General features: G+C 33.3%; 1 protein-coding gene across 1 annotated transcript in view; it reads left to right on the top strand.

Moving 5' to 3' along the window:
- The window catches only part of Unc13c (unc-13 homolog C), a 576,758-nt gene that overhangs the window by 268,800 nt on the left and 287,335 nt on the right, over window positions 1-20,623 (top strand). Inside the window, exons 10-12 of the mRNA XM_078049590.1 lie at window positions 4,539-4,708; window positions 7,708-7,823; window positions 9,223-9,386. Of these exons, the coding sequence (XP_077905716.1) occupies window positions 4,539-4,708; window positions 7,708-7,823; window positions 9,223-9,386 (450 nt within the window). The remainder of the gene's footprint in view (window positions 1-4,538; window positions 4,709-7,707; window positions 7,824-9,222; window positions 9,387-20,623) is intronic.

Here is a 20,623-nt window from a genome sequence, read left to right as displayed (position 1 = left end):
CGATGGGCAAAAGGTGCAGTTCAGGGGGAGAAATAAAGAATGTCCATGTGCTTCTGACCTTTTCAATGTTTTATTCACTCAAATCACTCAATACAATTTCACTCTATAGGTTCTTAATCACAAAAATGACAATCCTTAATGGGAGGCACTACAATAGACATAATCAATTCACATAAAACAATTCTAAATTAATTCTAAGCACTGCAAACACAGTTAATCATGACAGGCTTATGACAGACATTCTTTTTGCATGTTAAGCTCAAGTATCAGATCAAAAGTCTCAAGTCTTAGGCTCTAAGTCCAGAAGATGCACACTCATTCAGACCATGGTGATCAGATCAGGAACCAAGGCAGACTTCTTCTGGGGTGGAGCTTACAGCACCATGCTATTATATTTATCTTAATTTCTTCCTATAGTCAGTTTATAAAATACATATCATTACCCCCATTTTATAGAAAAAGAAACTGAGATTTGTTGTAGTTAAAACAAGTAGAAAGTAATTACTAATTTTCAACCCTGTTTAACCCAATGAATTATTTTATATAAAATAGTTCATAATGACCCATTTTATGCTAAAACAAAGTAACATTATTTATCATATTTATATACACACATATATGTAATTTGAAAAATCAGTAAAATGTTCCAATTTTTATGTAAAGGAGAAGTAAAAGTATTTTATACGTATTTTAATATGTAAGGACTCTGAGACAACTACCCTAGGATACATAGACTGGTTGATACAGGCTGCTTCTTTACTTTTTTTAACATTTATTTTTTTTAGTTGTAGTTGGATACAATACCTTTATTTTATTTATTTATTTTTATGTGATGCTGAGGATGGAACCCAGAGCCTTGCACATGCTAGGTGAGTGCTCTATTACTGAGTCACAACCCCAATCCTGATATAGGCTTCTTTTTTAAAAAAAACAAATCTTGTTAATGTTTTTATTCTAATTTGTATATATAACAGCAGAATGCATTACAATTCATATTACACATATAGAGCACAATTTTTCATATCTCTGGTTGTATATAAAGTATATTCACCATTTGTGTCTTCATACATGTACTTAAGATAATGATGTCCATTTCATTCCATCTTATTTTCTACCCCCATGCCCCCTTCCTTCCCCTCCCACTTCTTACCCTATCTAGAGTTCATCTTCCCATGCTCCCCCTCGCAACCCAACTTTGAATCAGCCTCCTTATATCAGAGAGAACATTTGGCATTTGGGTTTTGGGGATTGGCTAACTGATTTTAGATATTTGGGGAAAATTCCTAGGAGTGGGATAGCTGGGTCGCTTGGCGGTTTCATACCTGTGTTTTGAGAAATTGACAAACTGCTTTCCAGAGTACTAGTCTACAGTCCCACCAATAATATACAAGTGTTCCTTTTTCCCAAAAACCTCTCTAGTATTTATTGTTATTTGTATTTTGGGGTGGGGGGTAACTGAGATTGAACTCAGGGGCACTCAATCACTGAGCCACATCCCCAGCCCTATTTTGTATTTTATTTAGAGACAAGGTCTCACTGAGTTGTGTAGTGCCTCGCTTTTGCTGAGGCTGCCTTTGAAATCGTGATCCTCCTGCCTCAGCCTCCCAAGCTGCTGGGATTACAGGCATGCGCCACTGCACCCAACTTGTTACTTGTATTCTTGATCTTTGCCATTCTGACTGGAGTGAAATAGAATTTCAGTGTAGTTTTGATTTGCATTTCCCTGATTGCTAAAGATGTTGACCATTTTTTTTCATGTATTTACTGTCCTTTTGTATTTCTTCTATTGAGAAGTTTCTGTTTAGTTCCTTTGCCCATTTATTTACTGGGTTATTTGTTTTTTCAGTGCTAAGGTTTTTGAGTTTTTTGTATATTCTGGATATTAATCCCCTATCAGAAGAGTAGCTGGCCAAGATTTTCTCCCATTCTATAGTCTCTCTCTTCATGTTCTTAATGGTTTCCTTACCTGTGCAGAAGCTTTTTGGTTTAATGGCATCCCACCGTTGATTGTGGCTTTATTTCTTGTACTTTGGAGGTCTTATTAAGAAAGTCTGTGTCAGCACCTATATGATGGAGTGTTGACCCTATGTTTTCTCCTAACAATTGTATGGTTTCCAGTCTAGCTGCTAAGTTTTGATCCATTTTGATTTGAGTTTTGTGCAGGATGAAAGAATAGGGTCTAATTTTATTTTTCTACAAATAGCTATCCTGGTTTTTTCAGCACCATTTATTACAAAGGCTGTCTTTACTTCAAGATATATTTTTGGCACCTTTATCAAGTATTAGACTGCTATAGACTTTTAGGTTTGTTTCTGTGTCTTCTATTCTACTACATTGGTCTTCATGTCTGTTTTCATACCAATACCATGGTATTTCTGTTACTACAGCTCTGTAGTATAATTTCAGTCCAGATATTGTGATGCCTCCTGCTTCACTTTTCTTGCTTAATATTATTTTGGCTATTCTGTGTTTCTTATTTTTCTGAATTAAGAATTATTATTTTTTTCTAATTCTGTGAAGAATGCCATTGGCATTTTGATGGGTATTGAATTAAATCTGTATATTGCTTTTGGTAGTATGGCCATTTTTGACAACATTAATTCTGCCTCTCCAAAAACATGGGCTGTCTTTCTATCTTCTAAGGTGCTCTTCATTTTCTTTTTTCAGTGTTCTATAATTTTCACTGTAAGGTTATTTTAGCTCCTTGGTTAGATTAATTACCAAGTATTGTTTTTCTTAGGTTATTTTGAATGGGATAATTTTCCTGATTGCTTCCTCAACTGAATCACTGTTGGAGTATAGGAAAGTTATTGATTTATGGGTGTTGATCTTTTAGATACAGACTTTTACCCATTGGTAGAATTAGCAAAAATAAGACCATTTTAAAAGCAGACTGATACATATTCTTTGATTCAAATACTTGAGTAGTTTTGAGATTGAAAATATAATTGCTGAAAATGGAGCACAAAGATTTTTTGGTAAAGTTCTGAACAGTAACTACAAAAAGAAGAAAAAAATCCTCTTTTACTTTTCAAGAAATTTCAGTGTCTAGTAAAACATGCAAACATTTGATATTTTTATGTAAAAAAGAGTTAGTTCCTGAGCTGAGATAATTATTAATGGATAATATATCTTCATTAATGCCTAGTGGGCCATTTTAATTCACAAAGTTTCACCTGCATATGACAGGGTATCTAAATCTCTGGCTTAGCTCAGAGAATGCCAATAGTGCCCTCAAAGTTTTTTTCAATCAAAAAATTTTCAGAAATCATTGAAATGACTATTGGGACTACAAATCACTACATAGGCATTTATATTCCAAATTTAATTCTTACGTGTCTTCATAATCTTGCTTTAAAGTTTAATAGGAGAGTTATTTTACTGTAAGGAGATTTTAAATAATTTTTGTTCCTTGAACCCATTTTGCAGTTTAGTGAATGCTGTGGATTTCTTTACAAAATTGTGCTTTTTAATGCATAAAATAAAAGAAAGATTTGAAAACAAAATCAATTATATTGAAATTATATATATATGTATATATATACATATATATATAGTCTCCTAACGTATAATGCTATATGTAAATTATTATGATAACAAAATACTGCAATGATTTGTTGCCTTTCTTCAAGTTGAAAAAAAAATAAGATGGGTTTGTTTGCTTTTTTTTTAATCCAAGTTTAGGAATGCCCAGGACCATCCATAAACTCCAAGCTAAAGACTCCTATTCTATATGGGATGCATGTGTACACAACTGAACATGACTAACTGGTTCAAAAAACAGTGAGAAGAGAGCATGTGACTAGCTGATTCTTAAAGAAGTATTAGTTATCAAGTAGAGAAGCATAGGGAAGAATATATATAAAAATCACAGGGTCAGGAAAGACCACAATATGTATAAACAAAACAAAGTAATTTGCTTCAACAAATGAAGGTGGAAGAAACCTGAAAAATGAGGTTTGGACTAGAATGTACAGTTCCTTCTTATTTTTTCTTGATTCATTCCTAAAATCAAAAATATGTTATTACTCTAATTCTACTTATCCTTACCTGTGTACATACTGGGATTTTTATTTCATCAAACATCTGCACATACTATATCATCATTTTATATTCTGTGAAGTCCACTTTATCAAAGCCCATAAATAAAATCTGGTTAATATTTTTTGATGGAGAATTTTCTGAGCATGACTATGCTGTCCAAGAAAACTGTTGCAAATAGGAAATATGGCATAATTGAAAATATACCAAGCAAAGTTCTCTGTCCTACATTTGACTGTATCTGTTTCAGTTAAAATAAATAGGGCAATATGAGACAGGATTTTTTTTATAACATGACTTAATTAATCAAACTTTTCTTCACTATACCTCCATTGGATACCTACAACTTCTGGTTGGAATAGGTCAGTGAGAAATGTCATTTATCATGTGATATTTTATGTCTTTCTGGATTAGATAAATTTACAATTAGGTGCTAACATCAGATGCCCCTTAGAACTGTTTTCAATGGTTACTAACTTATATACATTTATTTTCAGTGAGTGCCATAACTCCACAGATCGAATCAAAGTCAGAGTGTGGGATGAAGATGATGACATTAAATCCAGAGTCAAGCAACATTTCAAAAAGGAGTCAGATGATTTTCTGGGACAAACAATTGTAGAAGTAAGAACACTGAGTGGAGAAATGGATGTCTGGTATAACTTAGGTGATTATCTTTACATCTACTTGAAAACAATTTTTTAAAATATTCCAGAATGTCATCTGATATTTTCACACATAGGTACAAATAACCAATGTCTAAAGATCATTCTGTTGGACTTTTAGGTGGAGTAGTTTCATTGGCAATTAAAAGTAAATGTTCAAATTTAGTATTACTGAAAGAGAGTTGTAAATGGGAGATGAAAAGAGAAAACTCAAGGAACTAACTGAATGTCTTCAGAGAAAATTCTTCATTTTTAATTCATAACATATGGCTTCAAAAACTTTTGCCCAATGTTTGGGGAAAAATAATCAAGTTCTGACTTAGTGCTGTTTGATTGATTTCCTTCTGGTCTATTAATGGAATTTTGGCAATAAAAATACATCTTGGATTTCTCTCAAATCATAACGTAAAAGCACATTTTAGTTGATAAAACCATTATGCATGTGGATTCAGCAATGACTCTGAGTGAGGATGAAGATATTGAGAGAATGTTCATTTTATGATTTTTAAATTAAATTTATTATATCAATAAATACAAGTTTTAATATGACTTTAACTAGACTTGAATAATACCCTATAATCTCCATCGATGTTTTAATAGTAGTAAAAATACATTGGTTACCCCAGTTTCTACAAAAGACATGATACAAAGATCTCTTACTGAAATCCTCTGATTTTTCACTTTTTGAAGGCTGGATGGTCATGGGTCAATGGAGAGTTGACACAGCTCCAGGGTTACAAAAAAGTTACCACCCAAGAAATAAATATACTTTAGCAAATTAAAATGTGCTTTTTAGCTTTTTTTTAAAGCCTGCTAACTCTGAGCAACATAATAGTTGACAAACTAAAAGAAGAATGTCACAGAATTAAAAAAAAACTCTACATAATAATTTAAAGAGACTGAACTTATCTGGACACAAATGATTCAAGCTATACTGAGAACCCATTACCAAAAATATTTTCAAAATCCTCCTTAAAGAAATTGGTACGTCTACATCATTGGGGTAAAATTTTAAATCTACATTATCGTGACATCCTCCTACATCTTGTTTAAATTATTAAATAACTTTATGTATGAAAACAGATGTTAAGTAAGGGTAAATTTTAGGCCATTAATTGGGTACAATATTCATAATTTATATTTTATTTTAAGAGGTTTACATGTGCATGGACTTTTTTCCCCCCTAGCATGTCCTTGAGTTGAGGCAGTAAAGTGATAATCAGACTAAAAGTCCCTAGTTTGTTCTTTTGACAAAACATGAGAATATGTTCAATTTGCTAAGGACAATGAATGTGCCGTTACTGAAATCAAATGTCCAGTTTTCATGCTCAAATTATTCTTTAGTCTATGTGAGGATTATATCACTCAATACATTCTCCTCTGCCCAGTCACCCTCAGTAAGTTCTTTTTTTTCCCTTATTGTTGATGTTTAACCTCAGAAAGAGAGAAAAACAGGTTTTATCTTTCTGAGCATTTTGTAAAATCTCTCAGTATGTTCCATCCTTTCATTCTTTGTACACCTTTCTTCCTTCCTCATGACTTAGAATTCATTTCACCACACAAAGTAAGACTTGGCCAAAAGCCCTGGGTGCCCAAGGGCTTCCCATGGGTCTGTTGGGATAATGATAGTTAAAAATTAAAGACCCAGTTATCTCCCCTGGAGCTCTGGAAAGAGGTGGGTGGCAAGAAAATCCTAGGGCTTGCATTTTTCTAAACACCAGCAGAGAACTTTAGTATTCATTGAGAATCAACCATTTCTCAGCAAGTAGGAAAAACTCTCATGATCCTCATACTAAGAAGGATCTTCAAAACACAAGGACTCTTAAATAGTAAGGATGAGAAATCAGGAGGCATTCTACAGGACAGAGTAGCTCTCATGATTTAATTCTATATTACATGGCTAAAAAAAGAGGGCCAATTAAAGAAGTCTTCACCACTGACTTGGTGCCACCTTACTTAGATCTTATTTCTCACTGTGAAATGGGTTGGCATGCCTTTTCATAATTGGTTTATGAAATGAGTAGACATTCCTTTTCATATTTTATTTATGAAATGGGTATCATACTTCGGTACCCACCTAAATTCACACATTAGAAATTTTGTGACTAAGACTTTTTTTTTCAAAGCTACCACTTATAAGTGCTCATATACATACACTATTTAACAATTCATTATATATTGATCCTATTCAAATAAGTAATTAACCCAATATTATATTATAAATAAACAAAGGCTATAGACAGACTATAGGTCCTATGAATCACTGATAGTGGAAATTCATAACTGATTTTTGTTGTTTTTAACCAAAACTTTATCTTTTCAAACACAGAAAGAAAGATAAGAAACTGAGATCTTTTAAGTAAAATAATTTCCTATCTAATATTCAATCAGTGAATTAGACAAAAGGAAATGAAGGGAAGGGGTGATAGGAACAGGAAAGAGTAGAATGTAGAATATACATATATATATATATATATATATATATATATATATATATATATATATATACACACACATATATATATATATAACTTTCAGATATAACTTTCCTATGTTCATATATTAATACATAGCCAATGAAACTCCACATCATGTACAACCACAAGAATGGAATCCTAATTAGAATGATTTATACTCCATGTATGTATAATATGTCAAAATATACTCTACTGAAATGTATGCCTAAAAGGAAAAAAAATAATAAATAATACTATACTTTAGCCATCTTGCTTTTGATCGCCAAATATTATATTTAATTTCATTGTATAAAATGATAAATTACACAAAATTTCTATCAGAAGAGTAGTATCTTCTGATTAACTTTTTCTATAAGGCAGTTTAACAAGCACAATGATACAATAAACAAATCTTTTAAGTTGTATTTAGGGAAATCATGGCTATTTAATCAAATATAATTTATAAAAATAGATTTTAGCCACATAAGCCTTTTTTAAGCTTTTGAAAACTTGAATAAGAAATAGTATATTTTTTGATTTATCAGAGAAACGGACAGATAAGTCAGCTGTATCTGGAGCCATTCGATTGAAAATCAATGTGGAAATTAAAGGAGAGGAGAAGGTTGCTCCATACCATATACAATATACATGTTTACATGAGGTAAGTAAGTTCTATTTTATTAAGAATAAAACCTAGAAAAGAAAAGAGTTTTGATAATGAAACATAAAATAGTATTATATTTAAAAAGAAACCATGGAATTAAATTTGTAGAGTTCCTAGAGTTATGACTCTGTACTATAACAGGTGATGTGAGGTGTTATAAATCCCAAGTATTGACCCCAAAGAACTTTTCTTCTAACAAGGGTTCAGAACAAGCTTATGAGAACGATATTTTTAAAGGGCCTACTCATGAGTTTCTTATGTGCCTCTGAAAAAATAAATAGACCAGTAATTTGGGGCTTCTATTGGATGCTTTGCATTGGAGTAGATTGTGGTGACACTGAAGACTTTCTTAGATGCAAATGATACTTGTCCTATATAACAAAAAAGGTTAGGTAAAACTGAGGAATGTATCATTTCACACATTCAAAACGATCAAGTACTCTTCCAGTGACAAAAAAAAAAGTTTGAAATTGAAAAACTGCTTTGATTTTTTTGTACATTATATTTCCTAAATATATCTATGAAAATTTAGACCTTTATTTAGTCAATACATATAAGCAATTTGCACCCAATTTTACTAAAGTAAAAATGAGAAACTGCCTTTAAGTCATTTACCTATTATGTAGTAATCAGCCATAGGGCCTAAACTTCTTTACTACAATCCATTAGTGATCTCTTTCCTTCAAGAAGAGTCATTTACTTTTCAGACCAATAAAAAGAAATCCCTTGAACTAGCATGATGGGAGGAGTCTGGACTTACGTTATAGGCAGAGAACATTTGGGTTTAGAGAAACAGCATTATGCTTAACTTTTTAGAATCTTTTCTGGTGGTTCAAGGACCAGAAAGAACTGAAATCTAAGAGAAGTTTCTTCAGTTGATTCACACTGCATCCATACAGCAGTTCCCAAATTGTTATTAGCAAAAAGAATCCGGGGATAGTGATATTTTTTCCATTATTAAGTTTTCAAGCATTCATTTTCAACTTCATTTCATTGCCCCATTGGTTATCATTATGTAACTACATTCTGTAATAATGTAGCCAAAATCACATTCTTCCAGGGCACTATAATTGATTCAGAGTCCATTAATGTAAAACATATCCTATCATGCAGCTATATTTACATACAAACATTTTTATTTTCTAATGAAAGTATTTGGGTATGTACAAAACATGTGAATAATTTATTCTGTATAGTTCTAACCAGAAGTAAAGGCATCTTTTGAATAATAAGTGAAGTGAGTTAGAATAAAAATCTAAGCTATTTCTCTACTTTTAGATGCTGATAAAACATTAGAAGAGATGACATTGCAAGTGTATTTTACTGAAAGTTATAGTTAAATATTTCCAGCTTATTCTGAGGCGTCACTGAACAATTGAAAACCACTTGCTTTTAGAATCTGTTCCATTACTTAACTGAAGTGAAATCTAATGGTGGAGTGAAAATCCCAGAGGTCAAAGGGGAGGAAGCCTGGAAGGTTTTTTTTGATGATGCATCCCAAGAAATAGTTGATGAATTTGCCATGCGCTATGGGATTGAATCCATTTATCAAGCCATGACGTAAGTACTATCTAATACCTACATTGTCAGCAATCTCTGTGGAATTCTAAAGAAAAAGAAAAGAGAGAGAGAAAGAGAGCATTCATCTTACTTCTAATTCAAAGAAAACTTTGCTTAAGAAGATGGTCACAGTTTATTGTGAATGATTGATACTGACTACCTGCTCCTAAAACTGTAACGGTATTGGGGATTCAGTAACACTCTATCATCCTCCTTTACCTTTGTTCTGTTTTCACAGTGTGGTCTCTTGATGGTATCCATAGCACTCAGAACCTCGAAATGTAAATTCTCCACCTGAATCAGAAATTCTGAGGGTGGAGCCCAGAAACCTGTTTTAACAATCCTTTTAGTTGCTTCTGACAACTTTAATGTTCAAGAAATAACACCTTATTTGATATTTGAGGAAACTAAAGCCCTGAAGTGTCCAAAGTTAGACAGGAGGTTAATGTCAGTGATATATCCAGAAACATTTTAATGTCTTGCACCAATATTAGAGTAATCAATCCTTCCTTTGTGATTTAGATCAGTGCCCCTATTTCAGTAAGACAAAGATCTACTGGGTCCTGATAGAAGCCAAACACTTCAGTTAAATACAGTACAACGGAATTGACTTTGAGACTCCTAACCCTTACTGAGGAGCTCAGTCAGGATCCAGAACTGGGTCATTACTTCTTGTAGCTTATATTCTAAGATCTGGTCCAAGTTTGTAAATGCATTTGGTACACATGTATCATGTATAATATATAAACTATATGTATATATTAGATGATTTTTCTTTTATATTGATGACAGGGTCATACTTGCATGTGAATTGAATAGATGTTGGCTCAGATAATCAATATAATTAATTTTAATGAGATGTGAGTAGAACAAAATCAGTGTTCCTCCTTAAAGTTTATTATTTGTGACACTTAATCACTATTTATAATTCCTGAATAGCAAGACTTAAGAATAAATGAGTTTTTAAAAGTAGTGATAGAGAAACTGAGTGCTTTTACAGTTTTTAGAATGCCCTGATGTTAAATAGTAAAGATAAACAGATTTTTTTTTTTTTAGATGTGAAGAATTTAACCTCTAGTCTAAATCTGGAAACATTGTTATTAGATCTCTGACTGATGGTTATTGTCCATCAGCTTGCCCATATCCAGTAACAAGGGCTCGCTTTCCATGCAATCTGCCTTGTAATGGGGCAGCTACAAGGGAATCGATGACTTTGCCATCTGGTTTGTCCCATGCCAAAGGCTGTAACTCAGCAGAATACCTAGTATAAATTTTGAGCGGAATTAAAATTCAACTGTGATTAACAATATAAAGTAAATGAGCTGTTCTGTCCAAGGAAATTGAGGTTAAAACAATCAAAGCAACCTGCATCTGGAAAGAATCCCAATAAAAGAAAATATCATGCTGAATTTATCACAAAATATTTCTGTGTGCTAATGTCAGATTCCTTAATTTCTATTGTTTTTTTATATTCCTAGAAGCACAGTCATGTTACTATAGAAAAATTGTAAATACATGATAGTTGAAAAGGGAATCAGACCTCATTCATTTTTTTCTTACCTCTGAATCTGACCAAATAATAAGAATAAAAAATATTCAGTATACTTATTTGATTTTAAGTCACCTGCAGGTGAATTTAGTCAACTCAGGTTTGACAAAGCCCCTGATCATACTATGTAATAATCTAAAACAGATTGGCAATAAATATTTTTTTCTATGAAAATAAACATTTTTCTGTGACCAGATAGTAAATACTTTGTGGACTCTACTGCCTATTGTCTCTATCACAATTGTTCCACTCTGAAGTCTACTCCAAAACAACTTAAATATAAGCAAACAAATAGGCATGGCTGTGTTCTGATGAAACTTTTTCTTAAAAAAAAAAATATATATATATATAGAGAGAGAGAGATAGAGATGTGTATGTGTACATATATGTGTGTGTGTGTGTGTGTGTGTGTGTGTGAGAGAGAGAGAGAGAGAGAGAGAGAGAGAGAGAGAGAGAGAGAGAGTGTGTGTGTGTGTGTGTCAGGATTTGACCTAATGACCTTGGATTGCCACTCAATGGTCTATGTATAACAAGGGCTTAGACTCTTCACTTTTTCCTGAAAATAAATATCCAGTGGGTAGCTAAAATCAGAATTAAAGATTTGGCCTCTCTACCTCCATTTGCATCTATCTCCTTTGCTCTGAACCCCCTTGGATTCCAAGAACAAGGGACTTGTCAGATAAATATCCTGAACGGACACTTCCACCCCTCCCCAAGCCTAGGCAACAGCAATTTTTGTAATCTGGGATAAAGCCTCACCTGACCAGTGTTGAGATGGTAATGGAGAGACCACACTGATCAAGATCACCTGTTTTGTTGCCATGAAAATCCTCTAGTTATGCAACCCCCAATCCTTACCTTCTGTCTCCTTTCTATAAGACTTGAAAGGCATTGTCAGTGCCTCCAAGACAGGGTTAAGGACATGGGTCCCCTTGTCTTCCAGTGTAGCTGCACTGATTAAAGTTCCTTTCATGATTTTCACCATTACCTTTTTTGTTTCTTTTTTGAGGTGAGTTGCTAGACCCAATTTGTTCAATCCCCAGAGTCAGGCCTCTGCCTGACTTCATAACATAAGCAGTGAAAGCAAGGCAGAGAAAAAAAGGAAAAAGAATGTATTTTTTTAATGATATATTGACAAATACACTTCAATGATACCATAATATGGTAAATTTACCTACTTGTTGTTATACATTTTATTTTATGTTGATATTTTATTTATTACATATTTTAGCATTGAATGCTGATCAAGACATCCATAATGTTTCCCCAAGCTTGACAAAGCTTTAGATAGGCTTCTTTTGCCTCTAGGGCTCCTGACCTCCTCCTTATCCTGGCCCTTGCAGATTCCAGATGGCCTTAACCATAGGAGTCCCTGACCCCTTTTCCTTAGAGCATTTATTTTAGAAAACTTGTAATTATGAATCCTTTCTCTCCTCCTTTGAGTTGCTAATTTTTTGAAAAAGATGCTGCCTATTGCCCTAGTCCTTTAAAAAATTCCCCTTGCCCAATGAACTTTGTCCAGAACAATTTTTCTTTTGATAGTACTAAAGTTTGCCATTACCTTGCCAGAAGAAAAAGATTTTCTGTTATTTGATAATCTGATAACACTTTTATTAAAATTTCTACCAACAAACATGCAATATCTTCATTTTTTGTTTATTGATAATCACTAGTTGTCAGAAATTGGTGCTTTTATAGAAAAATGTACGTGCACCCATTTTATATACATATGTTAATATGATTTTATCTCTATGTTTAAGAGGTACATTTAAATTCTATTCAAGGATTCACAATTGAAATCTTGAAGAGTTGTAACTTTCATTTCTGCTGTTAAGAAGTTTTGGGTGCAAGATATAAACTCAATACATATTGGTAATTGAATGAATCAGAAATTGTTTATTAGAATTATATTTATCTCAACTTCTCCTTCTGTGTCTTTGGATGTCAGATATCTTCAGTTGCCCAGAGCAAATAAAGTAGATATGAAAGGTTTAATTAAGCTGATATCAGTACCTATTTTATCATTTATGTTGTATTTCAATGTTTTGGAACATATCACATTGATCATTTCTAATAATCTGAAGAAGTTCAAATACTAGCAGTTTTGGGGTAGATGTTGAAACACATCTTTTACAGACGGTTTAACCAGACTTGAAAAGTGATACTTCTGTAACTGAACTGTAACTTGATTCCTAACCTGTTTTTAGCCAACAATAACAGAACTGGAAAAGGGAAGTTTATTAATAAAGCTCTCTTAACTTTGAATTTGTTGCCCTGAAACTCAGTATTTTTCTGTTGTTTTGAAACCTTGCTTCAGGGAACCAAAAACAAAAACCAAAAAATCAACCAACAACAAAAATGTAGAACTAAGTATTTCAAGCTTATCTCAGAATTACTTCCTCTTAATTTTGAAAAACATGAAATGGGGGGACTCTGCTTCAAGGAAGAAAGCATGCCCTTTCTGTTTAGTATGGACACTCACAAGTCTGGGAAAGGACAGACATGCTTAGTTCTTGTGGATTTTTCTAGATACAACATTGAGACAAAAAAAAAAAACCTCAAATTGCAGTTTCTTTTCATATTTAAATACCTCATATGCTTAGTCAAATCCCCAGGTACCTTCATAATTTTTTTATTATTAGAGATTGATTTTTTAAAGCATAATTCCCGTTTCTTTGAAGATGAACTTAGAGAAGAAATGAACAGAGGGAAGTGTGTATTAAGATAGAGTGTCTGACAGTGCATTATTACAGTTTTCTCTTGTGTATTTCTTATCACAGAAAGGAAGCTGAATCTGTTTTGCTGGTAAATAACCCAAACATTAAGACTCAACATCCCAGTGCTGCAGGATGCCCCTGCTTACTATAAATGCATTTCCCTTCCACCACAGACTATTTTCTGGGGGCACAATTTATTAGTTCTATTTGTTCCATAAAGTGTATTCTTTCCTCTGGAGCATCCATGAGAAAGGTAGGGATTATAGTTTCCTGTTATACAAATGATTGATCAAGATCAGTTTATACCCACATGGAGAATGACATCAACCATTTAAAATAAAAACTTGCTAATTTATGATAGTAAGAATGAGAGTCTGTTTCCTTTTTGCAAAGAGCATGATATTTCATATATTTTGTGACATGGGATTAGACATAGAAATTGTCTCCATCATGAGCATTTAGGGAATTGATGATAATTTTCATCTATTCATGCTAGCACATATTTTACTAATAACATTGTAATAGACCAACTGTTTACCTCCGAACACATACAGGAAATTTTATGGCAGGCATTAAGGATTAACTTGTCTTCCAGAGGTGACTTTTATCCAACAAATACATTTTAATTGAGTGTTTAATTAGTCATTATAGTTTTATGAATTGAAGCTCAAACTGTCTTACAAAATGCAAGATTCTGTTAGACAGTGGTCTTGCCTTTAACATACCAAATGAGAGAAAAGCAGTAAGTTAATGTTTTTCACTTCGGTGTGCTTAACAAATAAACCACTTTGGCACTGGCCACCTTAATCAAGTTTGTCTTTGAACTAAAAATGTTGGGATACTGTTTATTTTGAACCCAGTATAGTTCAGCTACTTGAACCACAAGTCTGCTTTCATAGGAGAGTCCTGTTTAATTGTATTATTTTTTAATTTAAGAAATATTTATTTAGGATCTGCCATGTACAAGCATTTCTAGGAATGGAAGATATAGCAGTGAACTGAAAGTCAAAGTTTAGACACCATGGAGCCCACATTCTAGATGGTGAAATGTATTTATTAAGTAGGTATTTCTACTGTATAAATATGAGGGCTTACACAGGGAGTCTTAAGTCTATAAATGCTGCTATAACCAAATACAATGAGCTGGATGGTTTATCAGCTACAAAAATTTTTCTCTTGTTACAGAAGCAAGGGAACCCAAAATCAAAGTGCCTATAGATTTAGTAGCTGTGAGGGACCTTTTCCTGGTTCATAGACAGCTATCTTTTTACTGTGCCCTCATATAGCTGACATGGTGAGAAATCTATGGGGCCTCTTTTATAAAGGGCTCTCAAATCTCAATCCTGAGAATTCTACCTTCAGAACCTATTCGCTTCCCATAGGCCCTCCCCCATTACTATCAACTTCAGGGTAAACTTTCAATTTGGTAATTTTGTGGGGACACAAAAATTCAGAATATAGCAATAAAGGACAGTTCTTGCTTCCAATCGGTTCCTAATTTAGAGGGAAGAGGAAGAAAAAATTGAATATTAATAAGACAGTGTAATATATATTTGGGGATTATTTTATAAGCATAGAAATGGCTAGACCCCAGCCAGACACAGAGGAGGAGAGGTGTGAGAGAAATTGGAAGGGCAACCTGAGGTCTCACTAAAAAACAGATGCTTTCTGGTCTCTTCATGTTCCACACCCCTGCTCTCTGCAGTCAGTCTCCATAATTGAGCTCCAACAATCCATAACATCTATGAGAAGCTGTTATGCTTGGGCCTAAGGAAAGCGATCCTTAAATCTCCAAGTTCCTCTTTAATGACAAGTCCCTCTTTTATTTGTTACTGAAATACACAGTGATCTGAATTTGGGGGAGCAATTTTCTTTAGAGTATTTTTAACATCAGGAATGCAGGTACTCTTCCCTTTCATCTTTTTTTTTTCACTGAAATCTCTTCCATAGATCTAAGAATAATTATCTTCTCGTTGCTTTTTTTCAATCATTTTGCTCTTCTATTCATTAAAAATAATTGATTTTTTAAATCTTTGAAACAAAAGCATGTCTATCCCTTAAAACTGCCAGTCAGTATGATTATGAACAAGTTTCTACAACCATGCATGTAAGTTAGATGATTATTTTTTTTCCTACCATGATGCCTATCAAACAATAGCAACTGAGGTGAATCCAAATATATAGCTTGATATGCATATGAATTCCCAATATTTACCAATATTTGGTTTTGAGATTTAATGGTCAATAAACATTTTAGTGGTTGCTTCAGCTGAAAATACCCCAGCAATTTCAATTTTTATTTTTATTATATTTTTAATTAACAAATAAAATTGTGTGTATTTGTAGTGTACAACAAGATGTTTTGAAGTATATTCATTGAGGAACAACTAAATTTAGCTACTTAATACATATATTACCTCAAATAATTCTCATTTTTGTAGTAAAAACATTTGACATCTTTTAAGAATAATTTGTGCATAGTCTTCATATTGTGCAATAGATTTCTTGAAATTTTTCCTTCTAACTAAAATTTTATCTCCTTTAACCAACATCTCCCCGACACCCGACCCCTCACCAACCATTCTGGATACCAGCCACCCTTCCATTCTTCTCTTAGTGATTCATGATCAACTTCCTTAGAACATAAGTGAGATAATGTGGCATTTATCTTTTTATGTCTGCCTTATTTCACTTAACATCATGCCCTCCAGGTTTAATATGTTGTCACAAATTATGGGGGATTCTATTTTTTGGCTGAGTACCATTCCATTTATTAATAAAAACTTTTATTTTTTTATTATTAGTTGTTCAAAACATTACAAAGCTCTTGACATATCATATTTCATACATTTGATTCAAATGGATTATGAACTCCCATTTTTACCCCGTATACAGATTGCAGAATCACATCGGTTACACATCCACTTTTTTACACACTGCCATACTAGTGTGAACTTTTAATTTTTGATCTTTTTATGAATGCATAGGTTAATTTAATATCTTGGCTATTGTGAATAGCTCTTCAACAAACATGGGAGGGTGGATGTCTCTATGTATATATTTAATACTGGGATTGGCGGATCCTATGTTAATTCTATTTTTGAAGAACTCCCATACTATTTTCCATAATGGCCACAATAATTTACACAACAGCCTGCAAAGGTTGCCTTTTCTCTGTATCCTCTACACTTGTCATGTTTGTCTTTTCAATAATAACCATTCTAACATGTATGAGATGATATCTCATAGTGGTTTTAATTTGCATTTTCTTGGCAGATTAGTGATATTAAGCATTTATTCAATACCAAATGTCTGTATGTCATTTGTGTGTCTTGCTTTTGTTGCCTGTTCTTTTGGGTTCATTTCCAAAAGCAAAACAAAATAAATCACTGGCCAGACCAATGTCACAGAGCTTTCCTTTGCATTTTCTTTCAGTAGGTTTATAGTTTAGGGTCTTAATCAAACCATTTGATTTTGGATGTAGTGTGAGACAAGGGTCTAAGTTTATTGTTTTTCATGTGGATTTCCAGTTTTCCCTGCACATTTATTGAAAAGACTATCTTTTTGCAATTGTGTGTTTTTGACACTTTTGTGGGAAATCAGTTAGCTATAAATGTGCAGATTTATCTGTGAAGTTTCTGTTCTGTTCCATTGTTGTGTTTGTTTTTATGCCACTACCATGCTTCATTGTTCACAATTTAAGCATTATTTGTGGGGCTTTGTTATTCTAGCTTTTCCAATGAAACTGAAATTCCATTTGTTAAATTGTTTTGACACTAACCCCATATACTTGCAAAAGTAAAGTCAAGTGCTCTTAGCATTATTAATCCACTGTTTTTAATCTTTTCTTGAGGGGAGAATGTTAAACATTTCCAGTGATTGCTGTAGTAACTTTTTGACCTAGATTTTTTGAACGGGTACTTTTCAAAGGGATGGTTTGCATCAGAGATCTACTTAGTAGTTTTAAATTGCTGATTGTACCTTTAATCCAGTTCCCGCCTTTAAAATATTTTAAATATTGGAACTGTAGCCTTTAAAAGCAAATTATTTTTAATGATTAGAAGGAAGAAGTTTGCCTTGGCTATCACTGCACATAAGGAGAGTACACATATAAACTCAGAAGTAAAGATTTTGCCAAATTGCATACTGTGTAGAAATCCCTTAACTGAGAGCTCTATAAAAAGCAAGGATTGCCTCGGGCTGATTCCCCTTGTCCAGTGCTTTTTTATTATCCTTTCAAACCCCAGATTACAACACAATTGTTAGTGATAGTAAGAAATGATACATATAGCTGGACACATCCAACATGTTATCTATACTCAGAAATTGATAACATGGGAGAGTTTATAAGGATTTTAAATCTCAAATTGCTTGTTATTTCCAAGAACATTTTTGTATGGAATTCCAAGAGATAGCAGCTACCTCTTAAGTATCATGTTTGTGATCTTTAGGTATACTGAATATGCTCAACATAGTTTGAACCAAATTTTGGAGGATTTGATCTATTTAGTTTTTTTTTCTTTTACAAAATAACAAAGGTTTTGCTGTTTAATCAGCACCAAGGAAAAATAGAATGATATTGTTAAATCAATATTGAAATCAATGTAAAAATTTAATGGGAAGAAAGTTAGCAGTAAGTGAAATATTGAGTTTTCTTTTTGGCCTTGATTTTCATGTCTTTACCATTCATATTCTCTCTCTCTCTCTCTCTCTCTCTCTCTCTCTCTCTCTCTCTCTCTCTCTCTCTCTCTCTCTCTCTCTCTCTCTCTCTCTCTCTCTCTCTCTCTCTCTCTCTCTCTCTCTCTCTCTCTTTCTCCCTCTCTCTCTTTCCTTCCCATCCTCCCTCCCTCCATCTCTTCCTCTGTTTATTGGTTCTGGGATAGAACTTAGGGTTGCTCTACAGATGAGCTATGTCCCAAACCCTTATTTTTACATTTTGAGACAGGTCTCACTAAGTTGTTAAGGGGTTCTTGAACTTGCTATTTTCCTGCCTCAGCCTCCTTAGTTTTTGAGACAATAGGTGTGTGCCACTGCCCCTGGCACATCTTCACCATTCTCATACCTATATTTTGTCTTAGGAATTTACATACAAAGATCATCCTGTTAGTATCTTTAAAATATATTCTTGACATGTTTTCATTTTCAAAATTAAACTGGCATTTACTTTTCAAAAATTTTATAATATTTGGAGGATATATTAACTCAAAATTACTAAGATCTATGAAAAAAATGAATCATTTTATGGATGATTTGTTTGCCTTTTTCCAAAAAACTCTTTTTAAATTATACTTTAAAGTATCTCTACAGGCTATATAATTCTGCATTATACACTTTAAAGGTTATATAGTTTTCATTAAAAATGGAAAATATATTGTTATAGTTTGGCATCTTAAATGGTCCCAAAGGCCACGTGTGGAAGTCTTGCTTAGCGGCAACCCTGTGGTGCTATCATAAGGTGGTGGAACTTTATAGTAAGTGAGCCTAATGGAAGGAAATAGGTAACTGATAAAAAGCCCTTGAAGGATATATTGGAGTCTGTCCACTCCTCTCTCTGTCTTTGTTTCCTGGCTGCCAAGAGGTGAGGAGCTTTTGCTTTGCCAAATGCTTCTACCATGATATTCTGCCTTACCGCAGAACCAAAGCAACAGGGTCAAGCAGTCATGGACTGAAACCTCTGAAATGGTGAGCCAAAATAAACCTTTGCTCCTATAGGTTGTTTTTCTCAGGTATTTTGTCAGAGCAACAGAAATCTTAACTAACATACATGTAAAGGAATTTTTACTTCAGTTACTCAAACAAGAATTTAATAAAGTTGAATTATCTTTGATTCATTAGTACCTAAGTTTACAGAAGGTTTTAGCAACAATAATAAACAACAGGCAAAATCAGTAATAGGTCAAAAGTTGATTTAGCAAAACTTAAAATACTTATTTTGTATTTTCTGATTAGGATAATAAAACATGCTAATAGCATAGTGCACATTTTTAATATTTTAGTAGCACATTATAGCTATACACAATGTTGGAATTCCTTTTGACAGAATCACTCAAGCATGGAATACAGTTTGTTCCACTTCAGTTGCCAGTGCTTCCCCATTCCTCCCCTGCCTACCTCCCCCACTCCCATTTCTCTACTGATCTTCCTTCTATTTATTTACAGTTTTTAAAATTAATGCTCTCTCTATATATATACATATAAAGGTGAAATTCACCATAATTTGGTTAATTTCATTACATTCTCTTTCCTGTCCCTCTTCCCTCTCTTTCAGTCCCTTTCCTCTTCTCCACTGATATCCTTTCTATTTTCATGGACTTCCTCCCCTGCACCATTTTCTTATTTTGGTCTTGCTTCCAAATATGAGAGATGACATTCAATCCTTGGCTTTCCAAGTCTGGTTTCCAAGCATGATGTCCTCCATTTCCATTCATTTACTGGAAAATGCCATAATTTCATTCTTTTTAATGGCTGAATAAATCTCCATTTTGTTGTATACCATATTTTGTTTATCCATTCATCTGCTGTTGGGCACCTGAGCTATCTCCATCACTTGGCTATTGTGAATTGCCCTCACATAAACACAGATGTGGCTATTTCACTATAATATGCTGACTTTGGTTTTGGATAAATGTAGAGGAGTGGAATAGCTAGGAGTTGGTTCCATTCCCAATTTTTTGAGGAATATCCATTTTCCAGAGTGGTTGAACTAATTTTCAGTTCCACCTTTATCCCCACATCCTCACCAACTCTTATTATTATTTGTATTCTTGATAATTGCCATTCTGATTAAAGTGTGATGAGATCTAAATGTAGTTTTGATTTGCATTTCCCTGATTTCTGGAGATGATGAATATTTTTTTCATACATTTGTTGGCCATTTATGTTTCTTCTTTTGAGAAGTATCTGTTGGTTCATTTTCCCACTTATTAAACAGATGCTTTTGGTAGCAAAGATCTTTTCCCATTCTGTAGCAC

Source organism: Ictidomys tridecemlineatus, chromosome 5 (assembly GCF_052094955.1).
Source record: "Ictidomys tridecemlineatus isolate mIctTri1 chromosome 5, mIctTri1.hap1, whole genome shotgun sequence".
Taxonomy (NCBI): domain Eukaryota; kingdom Metazoa; phylum Chordata; class Mammalia; order Rodentia; family Sciuridae; genus Ictidomys; species Ictidomys tridecemlineatus.
This window is presented reverse-complemented; position numbering and strand designations above follow the sequence as displayed.